This window comes from Mesoplodon mirus, assembly GCF_964341445.2.
Source record: "Mesoplodon mirus genome assembly, chromosome: 2".
Classification (NCBI taxonomy): Eukaryota; Metazoa; Chordata; class Mammalia; order Artiodactyla; family Ziphiidae; genus Mesoplodon; species Mesoplodon mirus.
The window spans coordinates 120,245,451-120,268,057 of record NC_138977.1 but is presented as its reverse complement, the minus strand read 5'-3'; the positions used below and the strand labels follow the sequence as shown (position 1 = coordinate 120,268,057).

Here is a 22,607-nt window from a genome sequence, read left to right as displayed (position 1 = left end):
GAATTGCCAACAGGAGTGCCAGCCAGTTGAGTGTTGGTCACCGGGAGGGAAGTAAAGATGAATCCGAATCCCAGTATTGTTAACGGTCTGATGGAAAGCAAAGGACACGTGGACTGCAATACAAGGCAGAAAGTCGTGAAAGAGGAATGTTTGGCCCAGAAACGTGTGAAAGCAGAGGAATCTGTCTTTCTAAGGTGTTAGTTTTTCAAGAGGGGATAAATATGTGGCCAGTCCACAGCGAAAAGTACCTGTGCCACTGCCACGACAACTCCAGTTGTTACAAAGTGAGAGCTGCTTGGTATCCAAGTACCAGAAATCATGTAGTTATCAAACACTATTCCTAATTTAGAACATGTTATGTATATTCAGTTCCTTTTTGCTCTTTTACCCAGATTATCCCATATGTTCTTAAGCATTCTATCTAGGCCTTTTTATGATGTACATGTCATTATATTGTATGTGTAAGATAAATCATCTCGTATTATATATATGATATCATGTGCTGCATCCTTACCTTGAGCAAGCTGAGACAAGGCAGATTAGTCCAGAGCGAATGTGATTGAGTCCGAAAGGAAAACCACACCTCCCACGTGTCCCTTCCATGACGCACTAGCAGCAACTGGCCCAGCCCGAGCAGTGCCCCTGCCTAACACAGCTGTCAACCAGCTCTTTGGCTCAGGGGAACAATAAAAGTATTCCACTTACCAAGAATGTTGTTAAATATCACCATCTCTTTATTAGACTTATAATTCTAACTCCTTGGCTATCTCTAGGCCAGTGTAGTGTCAGGTGATGACTTACCAGGAACTGTTATGAGCCTGCCTCTTTAGTTATCTTTGATGTAGGAAAACCAGAAAAATCTCCTCAGCGTCCCTCTGTGCGCACAGAGACCTGAAGCTAGGAGAGTGCCTCTCTGGGCTGCCCTCGGGTTTACCTGCAAAGTTGCAAAGCGATATCCTTGCCATCTCAGAATTAGTCTAAGCGAAGTGTGTGTATGTGTGTATGAAGCATGTCTTCTTGTCTTAGTATTCTTAAATTCCCATATATGTGATTTTCTTGTCATGTAACTTGCAATTACAAAACCTTGGTTCCTGAGGAAGTGTTGGTTTTCAGAGTGGGAATTGATATGCATTTCAGAATGGCTGACAGATTTGGGGTAGATAAGAAAGCATGCTACATGTCCTCAGAGAGAGTTGATTTATGAAAGAGTGCTTTTAAAATACCCTTCACATATGGTATCATTAGCTCAATTGGTGGAGTCTAAAACCCGTACCTGGCACTTGAAAATAAATGTGTCGGGTCACTAGCATTGATTCATACTGGGCCTAAGACTCCCAGCGGTAACCATCCCATTTCTTTGCCATTTGCCTGAATGAATTGTCTGTGTGTGCGTGTAGATAATGAACTTGCTGAAGAAGTGGTCCAGTCCAGCGTTCTTCTGCATTCCAACATCGTCAGCCTCGTCAAAGACCGGGTGACTCTGAAAGTGGACTCTGGAGGCCCAGAAATGGTCGATGGGCTTGTTTTCCGGCACATCACTCTCCTCGTGTGCTCGGCTTACAGGAACCAGCTGCTCAACGTTTTTGTCCGTCCTTCCTTAGTAGCTGTGGCGTTGCAGATGACGCCTGGGCTCAGGAAAGGTAACTTTTGGGAAGGTGGTCTTGAGTTTTGGAAGAGACCTGGCCGTTGAGTTCCATATAGAGAGCAACGTTTGAAGCCTTCTATTATAATGCTCTGCCACATGCCTGCAGCCCACACACCAGCAAGGGATGGGACCTCTACTCAGACAGAGCTCATTAGGGTTTTTTTTTTGTTTTGTTTTGTTTTTTTTTTTGTTTTTTTGTTTTTTGTTTTTATGCGTTACGTGGGCCTCTCACTGTTGTTGCCTCTCCCGCTGCGGAGCACAGGCTCCAGACACGCAGGCTCAGCGGCCATGGCTCGCGAGCCCAGCCGCTCCGCGGCATGTGGGATCCTCCCGGACTGGGGCACGAACCCGTGTCCCCTGCATCGGCAGGCGGACTCCCAACCACTGCGCCACCAGGGAAGCCCTCATTAGGGTTTTTATTCCCCTACATACCTGGCCATAGAATTTGGGAATTGCAAGGGACCTAAGAAATCATCTCATCTCAACCTGTCCTTTTATAAATAAGGAAAATGAGGCCCGGAGATTCCTGATCCCTTAAGGATCTGGGATTAGAGCACAGCTCCCCATTTGCTGGTCTGATACTCTTTTTCTGACGTCACTTCCCTCATCTGACGGAAGCAGACAGGGCGGGTAAACAGTCCAGCGGTGTGTGAGTGCTCAGCACACGGTAGCATTCTGGTCACACCGAGGAGTATAATAATGAGTAAAACTGTTTTTTTCACAGAAACCTGTAGTCAAGGCCAGGGGTTTTCTACCTGGGCTGCCCCTTAGAATATTTGGAGGCTGAGTCCCATCCCCAAAGGTTTCTGATGCAACTGGCTGGGGTGTGGGCCAGAAACTGATGTTTTTGTTTTTTGCTTTTCAAAGCTCTGTAGATAATTATAAGGAAAAGCCAGAGTTGAGAAACACTGGGCTCAGCCACAGACCTTCAGCCTTGGAAGGAACCTCAGAGGTCCAGCGTTCATGCCTTCATTTTGTGAATGAGGAAACTGGGTCCCGGAGAGGTCAGACAGCTTAGTTCAGGACACAGAAAACTCAAAGCTTGATCTAGTTCTATCTGAGGCTTCTTACGTTGGGATTTGTCCACAACTGCGGGGCACATACGTGGTCTTCTAGAGTGTTTCAGTGTGAACACCCTGAAATTGGAGGCAACCGTTTGTGTCCACATGGATGTATATTTTTCTAATGAGAAAATTCACATCAGGAAGATGGTCTATAGCCAACGGGCAGGGCTGACCTACACGCCCGAGGGATAAGACAGTAGTCTTTATGATTGTGTGCCGGTGTGTCCTAGCACTAAAGGTACAGTAGAGACATCAGCAGATATGAGTGTGGAAGGGAATGAAGGAAGCCATTCCCTTCCTTCTCTGCTAGGGAACCACGTACAGGGGAAATGAAGTACCCTGGCTTCTGCAGAATGTGGCCTCTGGCCCGTTACCAGACTGACTGGTTAGAGACCTGGTTGTAATTCAGTCTCAACCACTGAAACTATGCTAGCCTGTAGTTTCTCTGTAGGTAAAATTTGGATTGGTTATAGCTTCCTTTGGGGGCCTTAATTCTTGTCCCTGGTATATGAATAATACGCCTTTAAAATACTGCATTTTGGAATATCATGGACTTCTTGGTACTCCCTGAATGTTTAAAAAGCAGAGTTGTAATTTTATGTAATGAATTTATTTCCAGAGGATGTCTACAGTTGCTTTCGCTTCCTATGCAGTGTTTTTTCAGATGAGTTCATCTTTCTTCCAGGAAATGCACTCAAGGTAAATCCTTACTGCCAAAGAGCAAGTGTGTTTGTGGTGTGAGTTCTGGAAATGTTAGGCTTGGATTCACGGGTGTGTCTTCCCTCCCTTCAAGGCTGCGTGCAGCAGAACAAAAGAGAAACATGGACACTCACAGTTCAACAAACTGTTTTAATTCTTGGTCGGGTTTAATCAATAACTTAGGGATTATTTGGTGAGAGGAACCAAATCTTTGAACCATTAGTGCAGCCACGGTAAATAAACCAACTCTATTTTGTTAGAAAATTTAGCAACCAGCACACATTTTCCAGCACCACTTGTTAGAATGAGTAGGGCCTTTTGCTTTGCGATTAGAGAACAGTGGTCCTGCCTGGTGGTGTAGACAGCAAGTGAAGGATCGGGCTCCCAGAGCTGGACTTCTGGCTTGCTGGGCTGGGGGCAGCGCCAGCATTGACACATGGGTTAAGTGTCTGTTATGCTGAGGGCCACAGGTTTTATTCAGTAGGAAATGAGGGCAGCCGTTCTCAGCATAACATGATTCTCAGTACTTTTTGGACTTGCTGCATGCACTTCTGTTCAAGTGCAAGGAGTATGGCTCGTCAGTGCAAAGCAAAGGAAAATCTATGGCCCAGGTGATGATTTCTGAGGCTCATCAGCGTTTTGGTGTTTGCTGTATTTGAGGTCCAGCATTGTGAGTGTTGGAACAGTGCTGCTCTGGTCCTGTCTGACAGCCACAACAGTCCGGGAAGGCTTGCAGAATTAGCTGGTGTTCCCCTTGTTGTGAGGGCGCAGGGCTGCACATGCTGAGCCAGCAGTGGATCGTTGACCTAAGTTATAAATTAGAGGATGTATTCTGTCTTCTCCCCTCCCCTTGCAGGACTTTGAAGAAGGCTGTTACCTGCTTTGTAAAAGTGAGGCCACACAAGTGACGACAAGGGACATCCTCATTACAGAAAAAGGAAATACTGTGCTAGAGTTTTTAATAGGACTCTTTAAACCTTTTGTGGAATCTTACCAGGTGTGTAAATCTTTCGCAAGTTCTCCTTCATCCTCCCATAGCAAATATAACTAAGACTTTCCTACCCTGTACTTGTTTCTGGTCTGAAGAGCAAGTGTCTTCCCCAGGTGAAAGGTAGAACTTTTTTTGGCGGGGTTCGGGGGGAGGTCTTTATTCTGCTCTAATATAATGTAGCATTCTGTTAAGAGGGGCAGTGTGAAATGATTCCTCTTCTCCTGTATTTGGCGGCTCTTTTTCACTTTCTGTTCCTCTCATCCTCCCTCTTAAAAATTAGATAATTTGCAAATACCTCTTGAATGAAGAAGAAGACTACTTCACTGAGAAACAGTACTTGGTGAACGTTAGAAAATTCACAGGTCAGCTTCTCCATCAAGGTGAGTCACACCTCTGTGGGCGGTAACTTCTGTTAGTTGAGCACAGAAAGTAAGCCATTAACTCTCCCTTTCCCTCTCTTTTAGGTGCCTCACAGTGTTACGATGTATTATCCTCCGATGTACAAAAAAATGCCTTAGCAGCTTTTGTGAGGCTCGGTGTGGTGGAGAAGAAGAAGGTGTAAGTAACTGTGCACAACGCCCAGGGTGAGCTCAGGGGGCAGTGACAGCTCAGAACAGTTGAGCACCAAGTCGAGAGAGAGATGTGGAAATGCAGGATCTAGGAAACATTACATCATGCTTCACTTAACTATGTCCTGATTAGCTAAGTCACTCTGAGTTACCATGCGAATTTTATTGTGGGTGTGAATAAAAACCATATTGAAGCAAAGAAAGAAAGTGCTTTAGGCTGGCATTTTAGCTTCAACCTAATATGGAAATTTATAGGTTAATTATAAGAAAAATTGGGGGGCGGGGCATGTTGTGTGTGTGTGTGTGTTTTCTTACATATATATACACACAACTTTCAACTATTTAAAACTAGCCCTGAGGAAGACTGTTTAAAAGTAGTCTTACTATATAAATAATGAATGTTGTCTTTTCCTCCTAGTTTATGTAATAAGAAAGCTTGTTACTTTTTCTCTTAGAAATAGTGATTATATATTTACTGTGAATGAACCTGCCACAACAAAGTTAGAAGAAATGCTTGGTAAGTGCTGTTTAATAAAAATATGATGGGTTTGCACATTGCATTTATCAACATATAGTAAAACAAGAAAGTATGGCACTAAATACTTTATCAAAATGAACAGCAGAGTTTTAGTATACGCAGAGAACTATTTCTGTCATCTAGAATTTTCTCAAGGAAACTAAGGAGAAAACTAACAGAGAAGACACAACAGGCATAAAATAGGCGGTCTTATACAACATAAAAAGGATCAGCTCCTGACATAAGTAATCAGGGTCCAAGATCCAGACCCTTCACATCTAGTCTTGGTGAGCATCAAGAAAACCCCTCTCGTTTTGGTCCTTAGATTCATTTGCTCCCTCTCCACACTCAAATCTCTTCTTTCCCATGTGAGGGGTCGGGGTCAATGTCCACATCATATATAGACTCTGAACTTGAAATTGGGGGCTGATAGCACATCCTTGAGAGAATAATCCACTCCAGACTCTTCTGCAGATCCTATCAGCTTATAAAGAAATAGTCCAGCCCCAAAAGGCGAGGCCATTTGTTTATGGTATACAGTAAGAGTCAAGACTTTTGATATAAACAGATTTGAAAGGTCAGAGGAGGTAGAGAACACTTCTCATAGGAATGATGGGGTGACTTTAGAAGGGGAGGGTGTTAGCTTTTGAAAAAAAATAATTGCTGATTATATTGAAAAAGCACTAGCTCACTGAGTGGATATTCTTACAAGTAGTATTTTTGTACCTAATCGTAACTCAGTACACTTGTCAAACCTATATAGAAGAGCTTTAGATAGATGTCTGCTGGGATTAGGGGAAAACCAGGGCAGGCATATGGTTAAAGGAGAGTCATTGAAGAAAAAAGTATAGAGGGCAAAGGTATAGTTGACAGAGATAGGGAAGGTGAAAGTACTAATTTCTTGTTGAAGAAAATACATAGGTTGAAATCCCAGTCTTTTTTCTTTTTTTTTGGCCGTGCCGCGACTTGCAAGATCTTAGCTCCTTGACCAGGGAATGAACCTGGGCCCTCAGCAGTGAAAGCACGGAGTCCTAACCACTGGACTGCCAGGGAATTCCCCCCCAGTCTTCTGTTTATAGTATGTCTGAACTTTCAGAATATGTAACCTTGAAACTCGATTTTGAATTTGATGAGAGGGGCATAAAGCTAAAACAAACCCCAAAGCCCTCGTCGTGAGGACGACGGGATTGAGTTCCTCCTCTCGGAAGGCAGATACGTGAGTGTGAACGTACTAGACCACCACAGACGTGCAGTTCAGGAAACATGGCTGTGGGGCTGGCCATGCCCATCGCCTCTGAGACACCACTGCTTCTCCAGCAAAGGGCACTGCTGTCTCCATTGGTGCTTTGTCAGTCTGTAAAACTCTGCACAAGTGTCATGTGTTTCTCTTTTGCCAGTGCCTAACTAGTTGTACAAGGAAGGGCAAACTCAATATCATTTCATGAGCCGTCTCTGTCTTTCTCCCTTAGGTGGTAAGACACCGGTAGGAAAACTGGCAACTGCAAAGCTTTAATGATTGCCAAATGGTTATGGAAAAATTGGTCATATAATTACTGTCATCCAAGGACTCGTAAGAGGGAAGCAAAGGAAGAGACCCATCTTCTCGTCCTTCATAAGGCGTCAAGAACGGCGGGCTCAGTAGAGAGGAAGGGTGACCAATTTAAGCAATCCGTGAAATCTCCACGATGGTTAAAAAGGCATTTGTGTCCAACTCTGTGTGTGTTTTAAAATAAAACAGGCTTTTGGAAACATGTTTGGAAAAACAAAACCCAGCTCCTATTTCACTAACACTTTTTAACTTATTACATGTATTAAACTGTTACGTTGACTTCTGAATTAAAGTGCAGCATCGAGTCAAAAGGCTCTGGCTATCAAAAGAAAACTACTAGAAAGGGCATATCTTAGACCTCTCCTGGCTTTCTTTAATTAAAGTTGCCTCAAACAAGTGCACATTTGACAGAGATCTGTAATATGGTAGCTAGCTTACAGTAAATTTTGCCACCCAAGGGCCTTAATCAATAAAACTGAATTAGAGAAAGTACATGGAACAAAGAGAAGTTAGGAGAAGTATCATATATAGGCTTAACAATTCAAGGGAAGAAAAGTTTGAAATAAGGTGGGTGAACAGCAAAAACCTTGACAGCTAGCCACTACTGGAAGTGACATTTAAGCTGAGAATTAGGGTGAGAGGAGCCAGTCCTCGAAGTGTGGGGTTGAGGTGACAGGAGGTACAGGGGGTGGGTGTGCAGAAAGAATAGTGATTGAAATGTCTTGGGATTGGTTCCAAAGGACCTGAAATCTGGCTGAAATGAGTCACGGGAAGTGAAATTAAAAAGAAAGGCAGGTGTATTTGTCTGTTTGGGCTGCCATATGAAATACTACAGAGTGGGTGGCTTAAACAGCAGAAATCTGTTTTCTCACAGTTCTGGAGGCCGGAAGTCCAAGACCAAGGTGCCAGCAAGGTAGGTTTCATTATGAAGCCTCTGTTCTGGGCTTGTAGGAGACCACCACCTTGCTGTGTGTTCACATTACCTCTTTGTGCACCTGGAGACAGAACAGTCTTCTCTGCTGTCTATTCTTAGAAGGGCACTAACCCTGTCAGATGAGGGCCCCACCCCCATTTACCCCATCTAGCCCTAATTACTTCCCAAAGGCTCATCTCCAGATACTGTCACACTGGGGATTAGGGCTTCAGTATTTGAATTTGGGGGCCACCATTGAGTCCATAGCAGCAGGGCTCAACATCTGTAGTGGCTTAGAGACTCTTGTAAAACATTTGAACAGGAATATAAGTGCCACGGGAAATGCTAAAAAGTTTCTCGACGTGGTTGTAGGACTATCTGTATGCAAATTCCTGGAATGTGTGTGCGTTCCCCAGAGGCCAAACTGTTTCTGCTGCACATTCGGATTGGAGAGCCATTGCTCTAGTTCGTGTGTGAGGGGCAGAGGGGCCCTCCGTGTGGCTCTGCTTGTTTGGGGAGCCAGAGAAGACTGGCGTGTGTTGAGGCTGCATAAGAGCTGAGGAGTCAGTTGGGCTGTTCATGGCTGGGGGCTGTATGGCATGCCACCCAAACGGCACCGAGCTGCTTCCCTCCAGGGAGACCAGAGCAGTGGGGAGGCAGAGTCCTGGCCAATTCTAGCTGTGTAGGCATGCCTTACAAAGAATCCCTGTACACCCGGTTTGGTTACTTGTTCTCTTCTCATGCCATGAATATATGTGTTGAAGACTAAGGTGACTTTTATCTACTTTGAGACCTGTTCGTAATGCATTTCAGGTTTGGGGACAAAGACCTTGGAGTTTTGGGTGCACGTGGCTGTAGACTTGTCTCCTGGCCAGCTCTGGCATCGGAACCACACAAGTAAGCAGACAGAGGAGAGGCAGCAAAATGGGGTGCAGCCCAAACCAAATGAGGCATTGCAGCAGAGGGAGACAGCTGTGGGAGGTGGCAGGGGGCACTTTTCCCCTCTCAGTCTCCTCAAACCGTCCCAAGTCACCCAAGTCAACCTAAAGTCTTAGTCAAAGAACAGCATGCTTCATATGCTGTCAGAGCTTCCAAGCGTGTATCCTGTACCGTGCCGCACACGAGCTCCTGCACACACCACAGTTACAAGCCACACTGCTGTCCCTAAGGCCTTCCCCTCCACACCCCCGCCCAATCTATAAATTCTGGAGCTGCTCCTGCTTTGAAGTAAGTAAAAAGACCCTTAACATCTGGTTTTCCAGAACAGTCTCCCATCCAAACAGTATAATGTAGCAGCTAAGAATGCAGGCTCCAAAGCCCAACTGGCTATGAAATCCAACTCTGCTGTACAGTAGCCCTGTGTTACATGTGATTTGTTTAAACTCTCAGAGCCTCAGTTTCCTTATCCATAAAATGGGGATGATGCTAATACCTCTTGAGTTGTGAGAAACGTGTGTCAGTGAAATGTTTGAAACAGTCCTTGGGAGTAAGTGTAACCTGTTATTACTGCTACTCCTGACTGGGACAAGCCCTCCTTGGCTTCTCAGAGTAAATGAGATTGGGTGCTTCTGGAGTGGTCATTATGGCCATAGGCACTCGCATCCCTGACTTAGAGCAGGTCTCAGCCTAGCTGTTCAGCCCAACAGCATTATGGGGTGGTGCGTTGCTCCATCTCTCTCTCTCTCTCTTGCAGACACCTGCCATCTTCCAAGGTCAGCTGGGCCTTGGTGGAAATCACAGCTTTTCCCGACATCCCTTCTTCCTCCCACCAATAGAATGGAATCCTTCAACATGGGGTAGAAAACAGATTTTGATGCCGCCTTTGACTTGTTCGTATCTTTACTTTTTTTTTTTTTTCCAGATTAAAGTTATCAACTCTGACAGAAGTGTGAATCCCCTTCAGTAGGTTCACACACATCATTTTTCTAGAGCCCACCCTGGCTGGGCTGGTTGCTTTCGAAGCCTGCTGTATAGCTGTCAACCTGGGGTTTCCTGTCACTGTTACCTTAACAGTTCCCTTCACTTTTCTGCATGGGACTCCCCTCCCTCTTGGATCCCATGTCTTTCTTTTTGTTTATTTGTTTATTAATGTCAGTGAAGCCCATGTTCCAGGGGTATGAGGGATTAATATTTTAGACTTCACCTGCTTAAAAATATCTTTTTTTGCACTCTCATCGTTGTCTGATGGCTTAGCTGGGTATAGAATTCTAGGTTAGAAGACTTCCCTGGTGGTGCAGTGGTTAAGAATCCGCCTGCCAATGCAGGGGACACGTGTTTGAGCCCTGGTCCAGGAAGATCCCTCATGCCGCGGAGCAACTAAGCCCGTGCACCACAACTACTGAGCCTGCACTCTAGAGCCTGCGAGCCACGACTACTGAAGCCCGCGTGCCTAGAGCCTGTGCTCTGCAACAAGAGAAGCCACTGCAATGAGAAGCCCGTGCACCGAAACGAAGAGTAGCCCCCACCCACCGCAACTAGAGAAAGCCCACGCACAGCAACGAAGACCCAATGCAGCCAAAAAATACATTCAAATTTTTTAAAAAAGAAAGCAAGAGGGGCTTCCCTGGTGGCGCAGTGGTTGAGAGTCCGCCTGCTGATGCAGGGGACGCGGGTTCGGGCCCCGGTCCGGGAGGATCCCACATGCTGCGGAGCGGCTGGGCCCGTGAGCCATGGCTGCTGGGCCTGCGCGTCCGGAGCCTGTGCTCCGCAACGGGAGAGGCCACAACAGTGAGAGGCCCGCGTACCACCAAAAAAAAAAAAAAAAAAAGAAAACAAGAAAATAGCATAGAATTCTAGGTTAGGGATAATTTTCTTTCAGAATTTTGAAAAGCATTCTCCATTGTCTTCTGGTTTCTAAAGTCGACTAGAACATTCTGATTCCTGAATGTAAACTGTTTGCTTTCTCAGAAAGTCTTTAGAATCTCAGTTCTGAAATTGCAGGTGATGTGCTTTGTTCTCAGGGAGTTTTTGTGGCTTAAACAAATTTATTATTGTACTGCTTAGGAGGTCAGAGGTCTGGAAGGAATCTCAACGGGCTGAAATCCAGGGGTCAGCAGGGCCACGCTCCCTCTGGGGGCTCTAGTGGGCTACTCTTGGTTGCGGTGCACGGGCTTCTCATTGCTGTGGCTTCTCTTGTTGCAGAGCACGGGCTCTAGGCGTGCGGGCTTCAGCAGTTGTGGCACGTGGGCTCCAATAGTTGTGGCTCGTGGGATCTAGAGTTTAGGCTCAGTAGTTGTGGCACACGGACTTAGTTGCTCTGCTGCACGTGGGATCTTCCCGGACCAGGGCTCGAACCCGTGTCCCCTGCATTGGCAGGCGGACTCTAACCACTGCGCCACCAGGGAAGCCCTCTGATTCTTATTGATTGAGGCACACGCCAAAATAATTTTGTCTTCAGCAACTTTACTTAGAAACACCAGCTTGAAATAATTCTGTATATAAGTGATCGTCTGGTTAATGACAGAGTGAAAAAACTGGGCCTGGGACCTGGTCTTGAATACAGCCTGACACTCAGTGGGGAGACACCTTAGCCAGGTATATGGCTTTCGCTGAGTCTCTTCCTGTATCTGTACAATGAGTATAACAATACCTATTTTCCAGGTTATTGTCAGGATCAAATGAGATGAAGCATGTAATAAAGGGCCTGGTGCAAACTAGTCACCTCATAAATGAGAACTGTCATTAGTTATTAAAGAAATGTGCTCAACAGTATTTATTTAATAAGCTTTTATCATCTATGTTATGCCCAACACTGCTCTAGGGAAGTTGATGGGAAAAAATGAAATGCAAATATTCTGTGTGAATGAAACATACATGTGTTTCTCAATACATACAGAATTTATTTAACATACAGACAGCTTACGTATCCCGTACATCTCTGACACAGTGTGAAATGGAGGAGAGATTCAATGGGATACCTCCTTACCTCCTTGTAAGAGCTCTGACTGTCCTGGAAGCTTGGGGTGGCTCATTATACGTGAAGTGACACAAGTCACCTGTGTCACACCGTATGATTTTTCGTTCTCATTGTTCAGGAATCAAAAGGAATGCGGATGTGTCTCATCACTTCACTGTCATTATTATCATGCTGCACACACTCACCTATGAATGACACAAACACTGGATATCCATGCAAAAATTCTACGGAAATATTCATTAGAATCAGGCACTTTATTAAAAGAATTATGCGTTACAACCAAATAGAATTAATTCAGAGTGTGAATGCGGTTCAGTGTTAGGAAATCTATCTTAAAAACTTACCGGGCTTCCCTGGTGGCACAGTGGTTGAGAGTCCGCCTGCCGGTGCAGGGGATGCGGGTTTGTGCCCCGGTCCGGGAAGATCCCACATGCCGCAGAGCTGCTGGGCCCGTGAGCCATGGCCGCTGAGCCTGCGCGTCCGGAGCCTGTACTCCGCAACGGGAGAGGCCACAGCAGTGAGAGGCCCGCGTACCGCAAAAAAAAAAAAAAAAAAAAAAAACTTACCAAATTAATATGACAGAGGAGAAAAATAATGATTAGCTCACTAGATGCTGAGATTCATTTGATAATTCAACATGCATTCCTGACCTAAAAAAATTAAAACCACAACTCTTAGTTAACTGGAAGAGATGATCACTTCCTTAACGTAATGATCAAAAGCCAATATCAGGCTTTGAGGGAAAAAAAAAAAACAGGAAAAACACTTCTAGTAGATACATATCTGGTATAATTTCTAATTCCTTGATATTAATATCAAGCAAAAACTATGATTAACATAGTTTTGGATGTTCAACTTAATATAGAATATTAAGAGAACTCCATAAGATGTGTAAAAATTTAAGAGGCAAAATTATCCTTATTTGGGTGATGTGATTATATACTGGAAAGCTCTTAAAGATTTCATTCACAAAAGCATTACAGATGAAGTACCGAGGAATAAACTCACGAAGAAACGTGCAAGATCTACCTGAAGAAAATTTGAAAATGCTGCTGAAATATGAAAGTACACTTGCATAAATAAATAAGAAGATTCAAAATTATAAAGATGTCAAATTTCCCTAAATTAGTCTACATTCAATATGATTTCAATCAAAATGCCAGCTCTTTTGGAGGATGGTAAGAAATGTCATTAACTTATTCAAAATGCAGTTTGAATAATAAACATGTAAGAATACTTAGAAAAAAAGTGAAACAGCAGAAGAATGAGACCAGTCCTACCAGTTATTAAATTACAAATCTACAATTAAAACAGGTTGATAATGGCACAGAAATCAAAATATCAGTGAAGCAGAACATAGAGCCCAAAATGTACCCAGATACACATCTAGTACAACTATAATAAATTAATAAAATGGCATTTCAAGTAAGGGGGGAAAAAAGAAGGATGATTCAAAATTACTGCAGCAATTTGCTAATTATTGATAGTTGTGGGAAAATGAGATTCTTACATTATTCTTTAAAACAAATTACAGATGGAGCAAAATTTAAAATACTACAGTATACTAAATTGCTAGAAGAAAAGCATGAATGTTTTTGGAATCCGAAAGTGAGTAAGGCCTTTCAAAGTCTGACTGAAAACATAGGAATCACACAGAAAAAACTCAGGTAAGTCTGGCTTCATAACAGATTAACATATACTGTACTCCAAAAATAAATAAATAGATAAATGAATAAATGAATAAATGACAAACGAGGGGAAAAATATCTGTAACACTTAGTACACATGAAAAATTAATTTCCTAAATATACTATAAACTACAAAATCATAAGACAAAGATCATCTAAGAAAAGAATGGCAAAGGACAGATGTAGGGAGCTTGATAAAAAAAGAAATACAAGGTTGCTGAATCTCACTCATAAAAATTACAAGCAAAGCTTGGTAAGTTTTTTTCACAGATGAGTAAAAATGAATAAATCTTATTACAATCGGAATACTCTGGAGGCCACAGTCCCGGTCCTGGGTCCTGGCTTCGGACCCAGCCCCACCATGAGGACGCTCGCTGAACTGCTGGTGCTCCTAGCCGCCCTCCGGGCCACGGCCTCGGGCTACTTCGTCAGCATCGACGGGCATGCCAAGAAGTGCTTCTTCCAGCCGGTCACCTCGGGCACCGAGATGGGCCTCATCTTGGAGGTGGCCAAGGGCAGCTTCCTGGACATCGACGTGGAGGTTACAGGGCCTGATAATACAGGAATTTATAAAGGAGACCGGGAGTCCAGTGGGGAAATACACATTTGCTGCTCACATGGATGGAACATAATAAGTTTTGTTTTAGCAATAGGACGTCCACTATGACCCCAAAGACAAAGTGGTATTCACAGTGATACTGGGGAGGCTCCAAAAGGACAAGACATGGAAACAGAAGCTCAACAGAACAAGCTAGACAAAATGATTAATGAGCTCACAGTGGCGATGACGGCTGTAAAGCATGAACAGGAATACATGGAAGTTTGGGAGAGAATACACAGAGCAATCAATGACAACAGAAACAGCAGAGTGGTCCTTTGGTCCTTCTTTGAAGTTCTTGTTCTAGTTGCTATGACACTGGGACAGATCTACCTGAAGAGATTTTTTGAAGTCCAGAGGGTTGTTTAAAAAGCCTTTTCCTGATGATCCCAAAGTCATAATTCACTGTTTACCAAACATCTTTGTCATAATGATGTCATTAGTTTCTCCATTTTTATTTTCTGAACTGTACATTCACAGCTTCTGTTTCTTTGTGATTAACAGATATTGGGGGAAAACACTTTTTTGGGAAAGTTATAGTGAAAATTTGACATGTGATTGGCATGATTTCACATTTGAATTCTTCCTTCATTATACAGGTCCTTCCAGAACTCAAACACTGTGAGTGGAATATAGGTGTATAGTCCTTATTATATCTTCTTTCCTTTTGTTTTCATCATAAAATGCAGTTTGTTCAGGATAGTACTTTACTGATAGCACTTTACTAGGAATGACTGCATTCTTGGGATCCCTTATCCTGCAGTTCAAGTCATTAAAGTTTCATTTTGTTGAGTCCTCACCAGAAACAACAATCTGAATCTTGACATTTTCTATCCAGCCTAACCTTTTTCCCCTTTAAAGTTTTACTTTGAACCTTAGAACTCAATCACCTCCACTTAAAATGATGACACAAGGAGCTAATAACTATTTTTTGGTTTCTGCCTAACCTTGTAAGAAGTCTCTGTTAAAGCCAGTTCTCTGGGTGGTGCAGTGAACGGTAGTTCTTTTTCTTTCTATGACGGCACATAACACTTTCTCTATTCTTGGCACGTAGGAGGTATACATTCACATAATTGGAAAAATCTGGATTTCTGATGCCAAAGGGTTAAAAGCCTCTTGGATTTCTTTGCAGTGATATACGGCCACTATTTTATTTTATTTATTTTTATTTTTATTTTTTGCGGTACGCGGTCCCCTCACCGTTGCGGCCTCTCCCATTGCTAAGCACAGCCTCCGGACGCGCAGGCTCAGCGGCCATGGCTCACGGGCCCAGCTGCTCCGCGGCATGCGGGATCTTCCCGGACCGGGGCACGAACCCACATACCCTGCATCGGCAGGCGGACTCTCAACCACTGCGCCACCAGGGAAGCCCACACTATTTTATTTTTGATCAGTGGTATTTTGGCCACTAATTAGTGTACTGAGCATTACTGTCAGTACTAGGGTTTTTGTTTCTAGTTTTTTTGGCTCTTTCTTTTTCGGCACATGTGAATTTTGTTTTGTATAAAACGAAATGATGTTCTCTTGGTCTCTGATGATGGGTTTAAAATTAAAGGAGCATCTAGTTTTGGTGTGGGGATGATCCAGGACCATGTTGTGACTGATGTATATTAGTTAATTGGACTTTATTTTTTTGGATCTTTGCAAGGGGAAAACTACAAGTAACGAGTTTTATATAATTAATTTAAATTTGTTACAGGTTTTCACGTTCAGGATAAACAATTTTTCATCCTTGGGTGAAAATACTTGCAACGGTTTTAAGGTGACTGTGTTTTACCTTAGGACAGCTGTTGCATGCCAATTTGTGTGCGTGTGTGTGTGTGTGTGTGAAAACACTTCAAAATTGAGTTAAAAGATGTAAATTATTTGCTCCGAGGCATGTGGGGTCTTCCTGGACCAATGCTCATAACCCGTGTCCCCTGCATTGGCAGGCAGATTCTTAACCACTGCACCACCAGGGAAGCCCCATTTACCTAAATTTAAAATGTATGGTTTGGCCGAGCAATTTCTAGAAATGTGTCCTAAGACACAGTCGCACAGGTAAGCAAAGATACATGCATAGAGAGCTTTTTTCAGGATTTTTGGCAATCCTGAAAAAAACCTGAAGACAGCAAAGTAATTGGAAAGTGCGCGATCCTGACAGATCCATTCATTGTGATTGAATGCTGTTCAATCACAGAAAAATCCAGCCCGGTGAGGTACTGATGTGAGCAGTTCTGAGAAATATTGAACTGGTGGCACCCGAGTAAGAGCAAGAGGGTCAACAGTAGGTGCTGTACAGTCCAATTTCTGGGGAAAAGATGTACGAGAAACTCTTACAAGTGGCACCTATGCTGAGGGGGTCACCAGGGGCTCGGGCAGGATGAAGTGGACTTTTTACCTCCTACCCTCTGCACGATGGAAGCTTCCTTAGTAGGGGTGCATTACAGACACAGAGTTCCTCTCCTCAAATCTCTAGCATATCTGCAACGGCGCTGTGACAGTGACATTCCTTCACAAGACTGTCCCAAGCACGCACGCACTCCTGCTGCACGTCTTTGCTCACACTTGCACGCCCATCTTCCTTGCACTCATAAATCTTGTCCCCTCTTCCAGGACCTGCTCCAAGGCCAACAATTCCACGAGGCCTTTCCAAACTCCTCAGAATAACACTGCTCTCTTCCTTCTCAGCATTCCCATGGCACTTAAACTGCGACACGCAGGTTTTTTGGTCTTGTGGTTTTTTTTTCACCCAACACGGTTTGCAATTATTTATTGATTGATTGATAAACTAATTAATTTTGCTGAATTTAATTTGCAATAGTTTTGCCTTTAATTTGCTAATTTATTTTTTCCAAATTTTTATTCTCTATTTTCACCAATTTTTAAGCATATTAAGTGAAAGCATGCTTAACGTTATTTTGTCCTTCCCACCCGCATTTTAGTCAATGTGAGGCATAGCATTCCCTAAATACTGTTAAATCAATTATACGTGATAATTCCCACAATATCCACGTATTATTTTTTTTAAAAAAGGAGATCCTTGTCATTTATGATCCTAGTTCCTAGGTCATATAGCCCACATTATATTTTCTTCACTTAAAGATGTGCAGATAGTATGAAACCCCCTTTTTATATTTTTATTTTTACTTACTTATTTATTTTTGGCTGCACCCCCGTGGCATGTGGGATCTCAGTTCCTTGACCAGGGATCAAACCCACGCCCCCCCGCACTGGAAGCATGGAGTCTTAACCACTGGACTGCCAGGGAAGTCCCTAACACCCAGTTTTTAGAGTAAATTCACATTTTGTACATCTGAAATCTCCCGTTCAAGGGAATCCTAAAAAGTTGCCATCTGACTTAATTCACAATTCTGATAGTAGCGGAACACTTACTTAAATAAGCTAACAGTTTTGTACCTATTACTCCTCATATAGAAAAACAAAAACTAGAAAACCTAGGCTTTTAAAACATTTCAGTAACATGAACATAACAATATTAAATCCTCATTAAAGAAAAGAAATAAATATAACATTGTAATATCAATCAATTTTATCCAGTGTAAGAAAAATTTTCAGCTTTATTTTGGTAAAACATTTCAGATTCCCTCAGATCACAGCATACCAATAAGCAAAATGTACACATACTGATTTTATACTACACGTCAAGTCCGGAATTCCCAATCCCAGGAAAGCAAGTTGCAAAGTACAAGTGCTGATGACAACGATAGGTAGTGTTCTAAACAAAAATAAGTGAGTTTTCAGCACTTAAGTGAGATGAGGCTTTAATCAAAAACAGACTTAATTCCACAGGGCATCTTTCTTCAACACTAATTCAATCAAGTCTGATTTCAAGCTCCAGTGAGTGTTATCTTCAAAGCAACCGAGACAAGGCAATCAACACTTAACTGGTATAATACCGTATGTACTATATTTTTGGGCAATCTCTAACCGCATTCCGTTTTCAGACCTTGTTTTGGTGTCTTACTGAACGAGAACTAGAGAGAAGAGCTCTGACCCCACTTGGAGGAAATGCAGTGAAATTGCTCTGTCCTGGCACAAAGGCACGTTGCAACATCGATGGTCTTTAATCAACTTCCCACACAAACTGATTCACCAACAGCCTAATTCCTCCAGCTACAACTTTAAGGAACACACAACTTTTAACAGAAGAAAATTCTGTACTTCCAGTTTTAAAAAGCAGACAGTTCTGTGAAAAGGCTACCATTGAAATAGCATCTGAGAGCATATGCACTGAGGTTTTTAACACTTCATGCCGTAAGAGAAGTTTTGATTTCAGAAGTATCATTTCATGGACCCAGCATCAAATATAGACACAATACATGTTTCATACAATATAATTTTGGAAACTTTAAGTGGCATAAAATAATCATAAAATTTTTATCAAATTCAAGTTTCCAGTGATCTTAAAAAACAAAAAGGCAGATTATAACTGTTTTTGTTCAACTGAGATATCCAGTTATGGTTATTATCTAGTAAATGCTAAAGTTATGTGAAAAAAAGTCAAAGAAAATCTTTAACTTTGATAATTTTCAACCTTTTAGATATGCATAGCTAAATATAAAATAAGAGGCTCGTCTGGCATATGAGTAATTAAGTCAAGGAGCTTTACAACCCTAACCTGCTATTAGAAGCTATTTTAGGTTTTACATAATTCCCACAGTCTTAATACCACTATTTTCCTTCAGATAAAAGAAACGACCTTTTCACGTCATCGGTATCAGAAATGACACTTAGGGACAAGAATCACAACTAGAAGTTAGGGGAAAAATGGGTCTTAGCAGTTTCTCTCCAGGTATGAGGAAGGCCAGATAATCAATATACAATGGATGCAAGTTTAGAAACCTCGGGAAGCTCAAATTTCTTTAGTTATTTTTGTTTACTAAACAATCTGAAGTAAGCATTATATTCAGTTTGAGAAACTAATAAAATTTAAAAATAAAACATGAAAAATGCAGCCTGGAGCATTTTAGGAGTCACCAAAGGTTTTTCCCCCTTCCTTTGGGCACACTGTTTCATTTTTCTGTGAGACGAAAAAACACTTACCCTTAGCCACGAAAAGCTATCCACTTAGCCACAAAAAAACAAAAACAAATTTCTGCTCAAAGCAGTCATACTTAAGAACACCGTGGGGTCTGCATAGGATTTTCCCTAATTTCCCACCCACCCAGACCCTGAAATCTGAAAACTTTTCTCCCACTTGCATGAAGTCTGAGCCACTATGTGTAACCCACACCAAAGCGCTGTCAGGTTCTTCAATGTGTCTTGTTTTTTATTTTTTTTAATATGATAAAAGGGAACTTCAGACAACTCAGAAATATGTAAAAAAAAAATTTGATGATAGTTCTTAAGATTTTCAAGTAAATGCTCCCAAATCAAGTGTTATCAAGCTGCTAATTAGCAGCTAAAAATGATGAACCATTTAAATTACGTTGGAACTGTGTTTATGACAGCTTCCTCTTGTGCTCTATAAGGATTGGAGTACTCAAGTCCACACACTAGCTACCTTCATGAAGGAATTCTTTTGACCAAAGTTTACCCTAAAACCAATTTCCTCAACTCCTTTCTTTCCCCCAAATTGTTCAGACACATTTTAAGGTGTGGAAGTATAGGGCACAGGGGGTTTTATATGGCACAGTACCCTAAGAAACCTAACATTTTTGTGAACAGGGAGACATTCACAACATACTTAAACTCTGTATTTACAGAAATTGTTTATCAGCGCTGCATAATCTGCACTGTGAGAAAGTGTGTCGTGAGTCAAAGGATAAGCTGAAATGCTATAGTGTGATGATATATGCATTAGAGAGCTGCATAATTTAAAAGGAAAGCATATTATATATTTTAATAATTCCAATGTTTCTGTCATATGGCCTTAATTTAACATTTTTTTTCTTTCTCCTTTTGATTTTGCACTTCTATCCGAGAAGGCATCTTTTATTTTTAAGACATGTTTGAGACTATAAAGAATATGCTACTGCAACTTAATATAAATAATCCATAAGCAATATACACGGATACACATAAACAGGTCCAGGTATCAGACCACTGACGTTGTACTTTCGGGATTCACACGAATCAGTCTCGATGCATTTCTCAGGTCCTGGAGTTGCTTGGCGGGTTTCCCCACACCCTCCTCAAACCTTTTCTCCACCACGGGGAGGACCGTTTCATACAGAAAGGATGCATTCTGTCTGATAAAAGCCTTCTTCTCTGGATCTTGCTCACACCGAAGACTGTAATCCACGTGCTGAACAGCAACCAAAATGATTTCCACCAGGCTCTCCAAAAGCACCATGTGCAGCTCCGGGAAATACAGCTTCAGTGCCTCTTCCAAGAAGCCCATGGTCTGTTTGGTGAAAGCAACCACCGTGTAACTCAGATTCACCCAGCAGTCATCCCCCGTGTACTGCTCGAAGTTACCCACTCCACAGCTCTTCATCTCCTCTTTGAGTTTCCCCAGGGCCTCTGGAGTCATCAAGTTCATCCTCCTCCACATTTCCTCAGAGTTGCGATGCTTAGTGGCTTCGATGATGATTTCTTTGTAACTGTGCAAGGCCCCTTGTATGTCTTTCACCAGGAGGGCATGGATGATGAAGGTGAGGTCTAGTCCGATGTCGCCCAGCTGCTGACAGTGCTCCTTTGCCACTTTTACACACTCAGCCGCTGTGGAGAGGCTCTCCTTACTATCAAACACCTGCTTGCTAAAAGCATCCACAAACATGCCCAAGGCTGACCTCGCCCAGACCACAAAGGCAGAGTAGCAGCCACTGTCGGTGCCCGCAAAGTCCGTCTCAAATTCCCTGGCGGTCTCCAGAAGGCTGGTAAAGAAGACGTGGCAGAGCTTATGAATGTAGAGTAAAGTGGCACCTTCAATGCGAAGCTGGCGTATTGCAGTATGCACAGCTGCTGCCCTGTTTCTCAAAAACAGCTCACAAGCCTTCGTGCACTGGCCAAGCCGGATTAGCTGAGAAACCGCCCGGCGGGTAGCCTTGGGACCACCTCTCAGGGACCGATCCGGGGAGAGTTCAAACACTAGCACCTCAGTGAGCTGGCGGACACGCTCATCCACTCTGGCCCTTAGTTCTTTTACAGGAGGTGGGCTGGGCTTATCTTCCAGGTAACGGTTCAACTTATCCAGCAGGTCGACGGCCCCTTCAAAGTCCCTCTGGGCAATACAGACATCCAGGTCTTCAGGCAATTCCTGGATCCATTCCACTGAGAGGTCCACCTTCTCTTCCTCTGCCTCGGGAACAGCTGGTTCGCCGTCGTCTTCGTCCTCAAATGGGTTGCCAGCCTTGGAAGTCACCTGCGGTGGCCCTCGAGGGGCAGCTGCCTCCTCCTGCCCCCTGCGTCTTTTTTCACTGAGGGCCCTCTTGGTTTCCTCCAGCACTTCCAGCCACTCTCGTTTGATTTTTGCGTTTTCCGCTTGAAAAATACGGCTCTCGGGAAACATGAGCAGCTTGAACATGTCCTTCATGGGCGGGTTGTCCTTGACATTGACCACGGCCAAACCATCCAGGGGATAGAGGGCGTTGTAGCGATACATCCCCCGCCGCTGTGGCAGCCAGGTGGCCACCAGCAAACAGTCGTTCATGAGAAAGCCGTGCACCCGCTGCAGCTGGGCCATGTGGTCCGCCTCGTATTCCACCAGGTCCCCGTTGTACACCAGGTACTGTCCCGGCGTCTCCAGCAGGTGCCTGCAACCTTCCACCTTCTCAAGCAGGGTGGTGAGAGTGCGCTGCTTTCCTTCCTCGCCTGGCCCAGAGCTGTCGCGGGAGGCGCCCCCGGGGCTGGGGAAAAAGCCAGCCTGGCCCCGGAGGTGGTCGCGGCCCCCCGAGCCACCTCCCCCCTCCTCCCCTCCGGAGGAGGCGGCGGCGGCCCCCGCGGCGGCGGCGGCAGCCGGCAGCAGGGTAAGCGGGATGCTCTCCAGGCTGCTCTTCTGCTCGGTCAGCAGGTGGCTGAGCTGATACATCTCGCTCTCCAGGTAGGAGATCTCGCGGGCCGTCTCTATGAACTGCCGGTAGTTCTGGTAGACGTTGCGCTTCAGGTTCTGCGCCGTCTCCTCCGCCAGCGCCTGGATGCGCTGCCGGTGCTCCTGCAGGTCTCGGTCTCCGTCCGACTGCTGCGAGAGCTGCTTCACGTACAGCCGCGCCTCAAAGCCGCCCGACTCCAGCTGCCGCCGCAGGCGGCTCGCCCCGCTGTCTGGCATCGCCATCGCCATTTCCGTCCGGGACTCACGCAGTCCCTGTCACTATCGCCGTCGCCGATGCCGCCGCTGTCGAGGCCCACCCAAGCCGGGTCCAACTCCAGGGCTGCGGAAGCAGGCTGGAAGAGAGGCGAGCACGCATGCGCCCGGGTATGAACTTCAGGCACTGCGCCTACGCAAGAGGCCGGGCGCAGGCGCACCGCCTGCGCAGCAGCGCCAGCGGCCTAGGGCGCATGCGCCGGAGAAGCT

At 44.1% G+C, this 22,607-nt stretch overlaps 2 protein-coding genes and 1 pseudogene across 4 annotated transcripts in view; 2 read left to right on the top strand and 1 right to left on the bottom strand.

Moving 5' to 3' along the window:
• The window catches only part of GNPAT (glyceronephosphate O-acyltransferase), a 32,478-nt gene extending 25,225 nt beyond the window's left edge, over nucleotides 1-7,253 (top strand). For both annotated transcript variants that reach the window (XM_082645662.1, XM_082645661.1), the window contains 7 exons: nucleotides 1,398-1,640; nucleotides 3,329-3,408; nucleotides 4,265-4,405; nucleotides 4,680-4,779; nucleotides 4,864-4,957; nucleotides 5,424-5,485; nucleotides 6,955-7,253. In XM_082645662.1, the coding sequence (XP_082501788.1) occupies nucleotides 1,398-1,640; nucleotides 3,329-3,408; nucleotides 4,265-4,405; nucleotides 4,680-4,779; nucleotides 4,864-4,957; nucleotides 5,424-5,485; nucleotides 6,955-6,998 (764 nt within the window). In that variant the 3' untranslated portion in view covers nucleotides 6,999-7,253. The remainder of the gene's footprint in view (nucleotides 1-1,397; nucleotides 1,641-3,328; nucleotides 3,409-4,264; nucleotides 4,406-4,679; nucleotides 4,780-4,863; nucleotides 4,958-5,423; nucleotides 5,486-6,954) is intronic.
• Nucleotides 7,254-13,912: 6,659 nt separating this feature from the next.
• LOC309798616 (transmembrane emp24 domain-containing protein 2-like) lies at nucleotides 13,913-14,718 on the top strand (annotated as a pseudogene). The gene has a single exon. The product of its transcript is annotated as a transmembrane emp24 domain-containing protein 2-like (transcript).
• A 2,971-nt stretch (nucleotides 14,719-17,689) lies between these two features.
• On the bottom strand, nucleotides 17,690-22,470 carry EXOC8 (exocyst complex component 8). The gene has a single exon (XM_082635165.1). The coding sequence runs from the start codon at nucleotides 22,371-22,373 to the stop codon at nucleotides 20,190-20,192; it is 2,184 nt and encodes a 727-aa protein (XP_082491291.1). The 5' UTR covers nucleotides 22,374-22,470; the 3' UTR covers nucleotides 17,690-20,189.
• Between the last annotated feature and the right edge of the window lie 137 nt (nucleotides 22,471-22,607).

Coding starts and splice junctions, on each gene's coding strand:
- EXOC8 (XM_082635165.1), bottom strand. CDS start 22,373: ATGGCGATGGCGATGCCAGACAGCGGGGCGAGCCGCCTGCGGCGGCAG.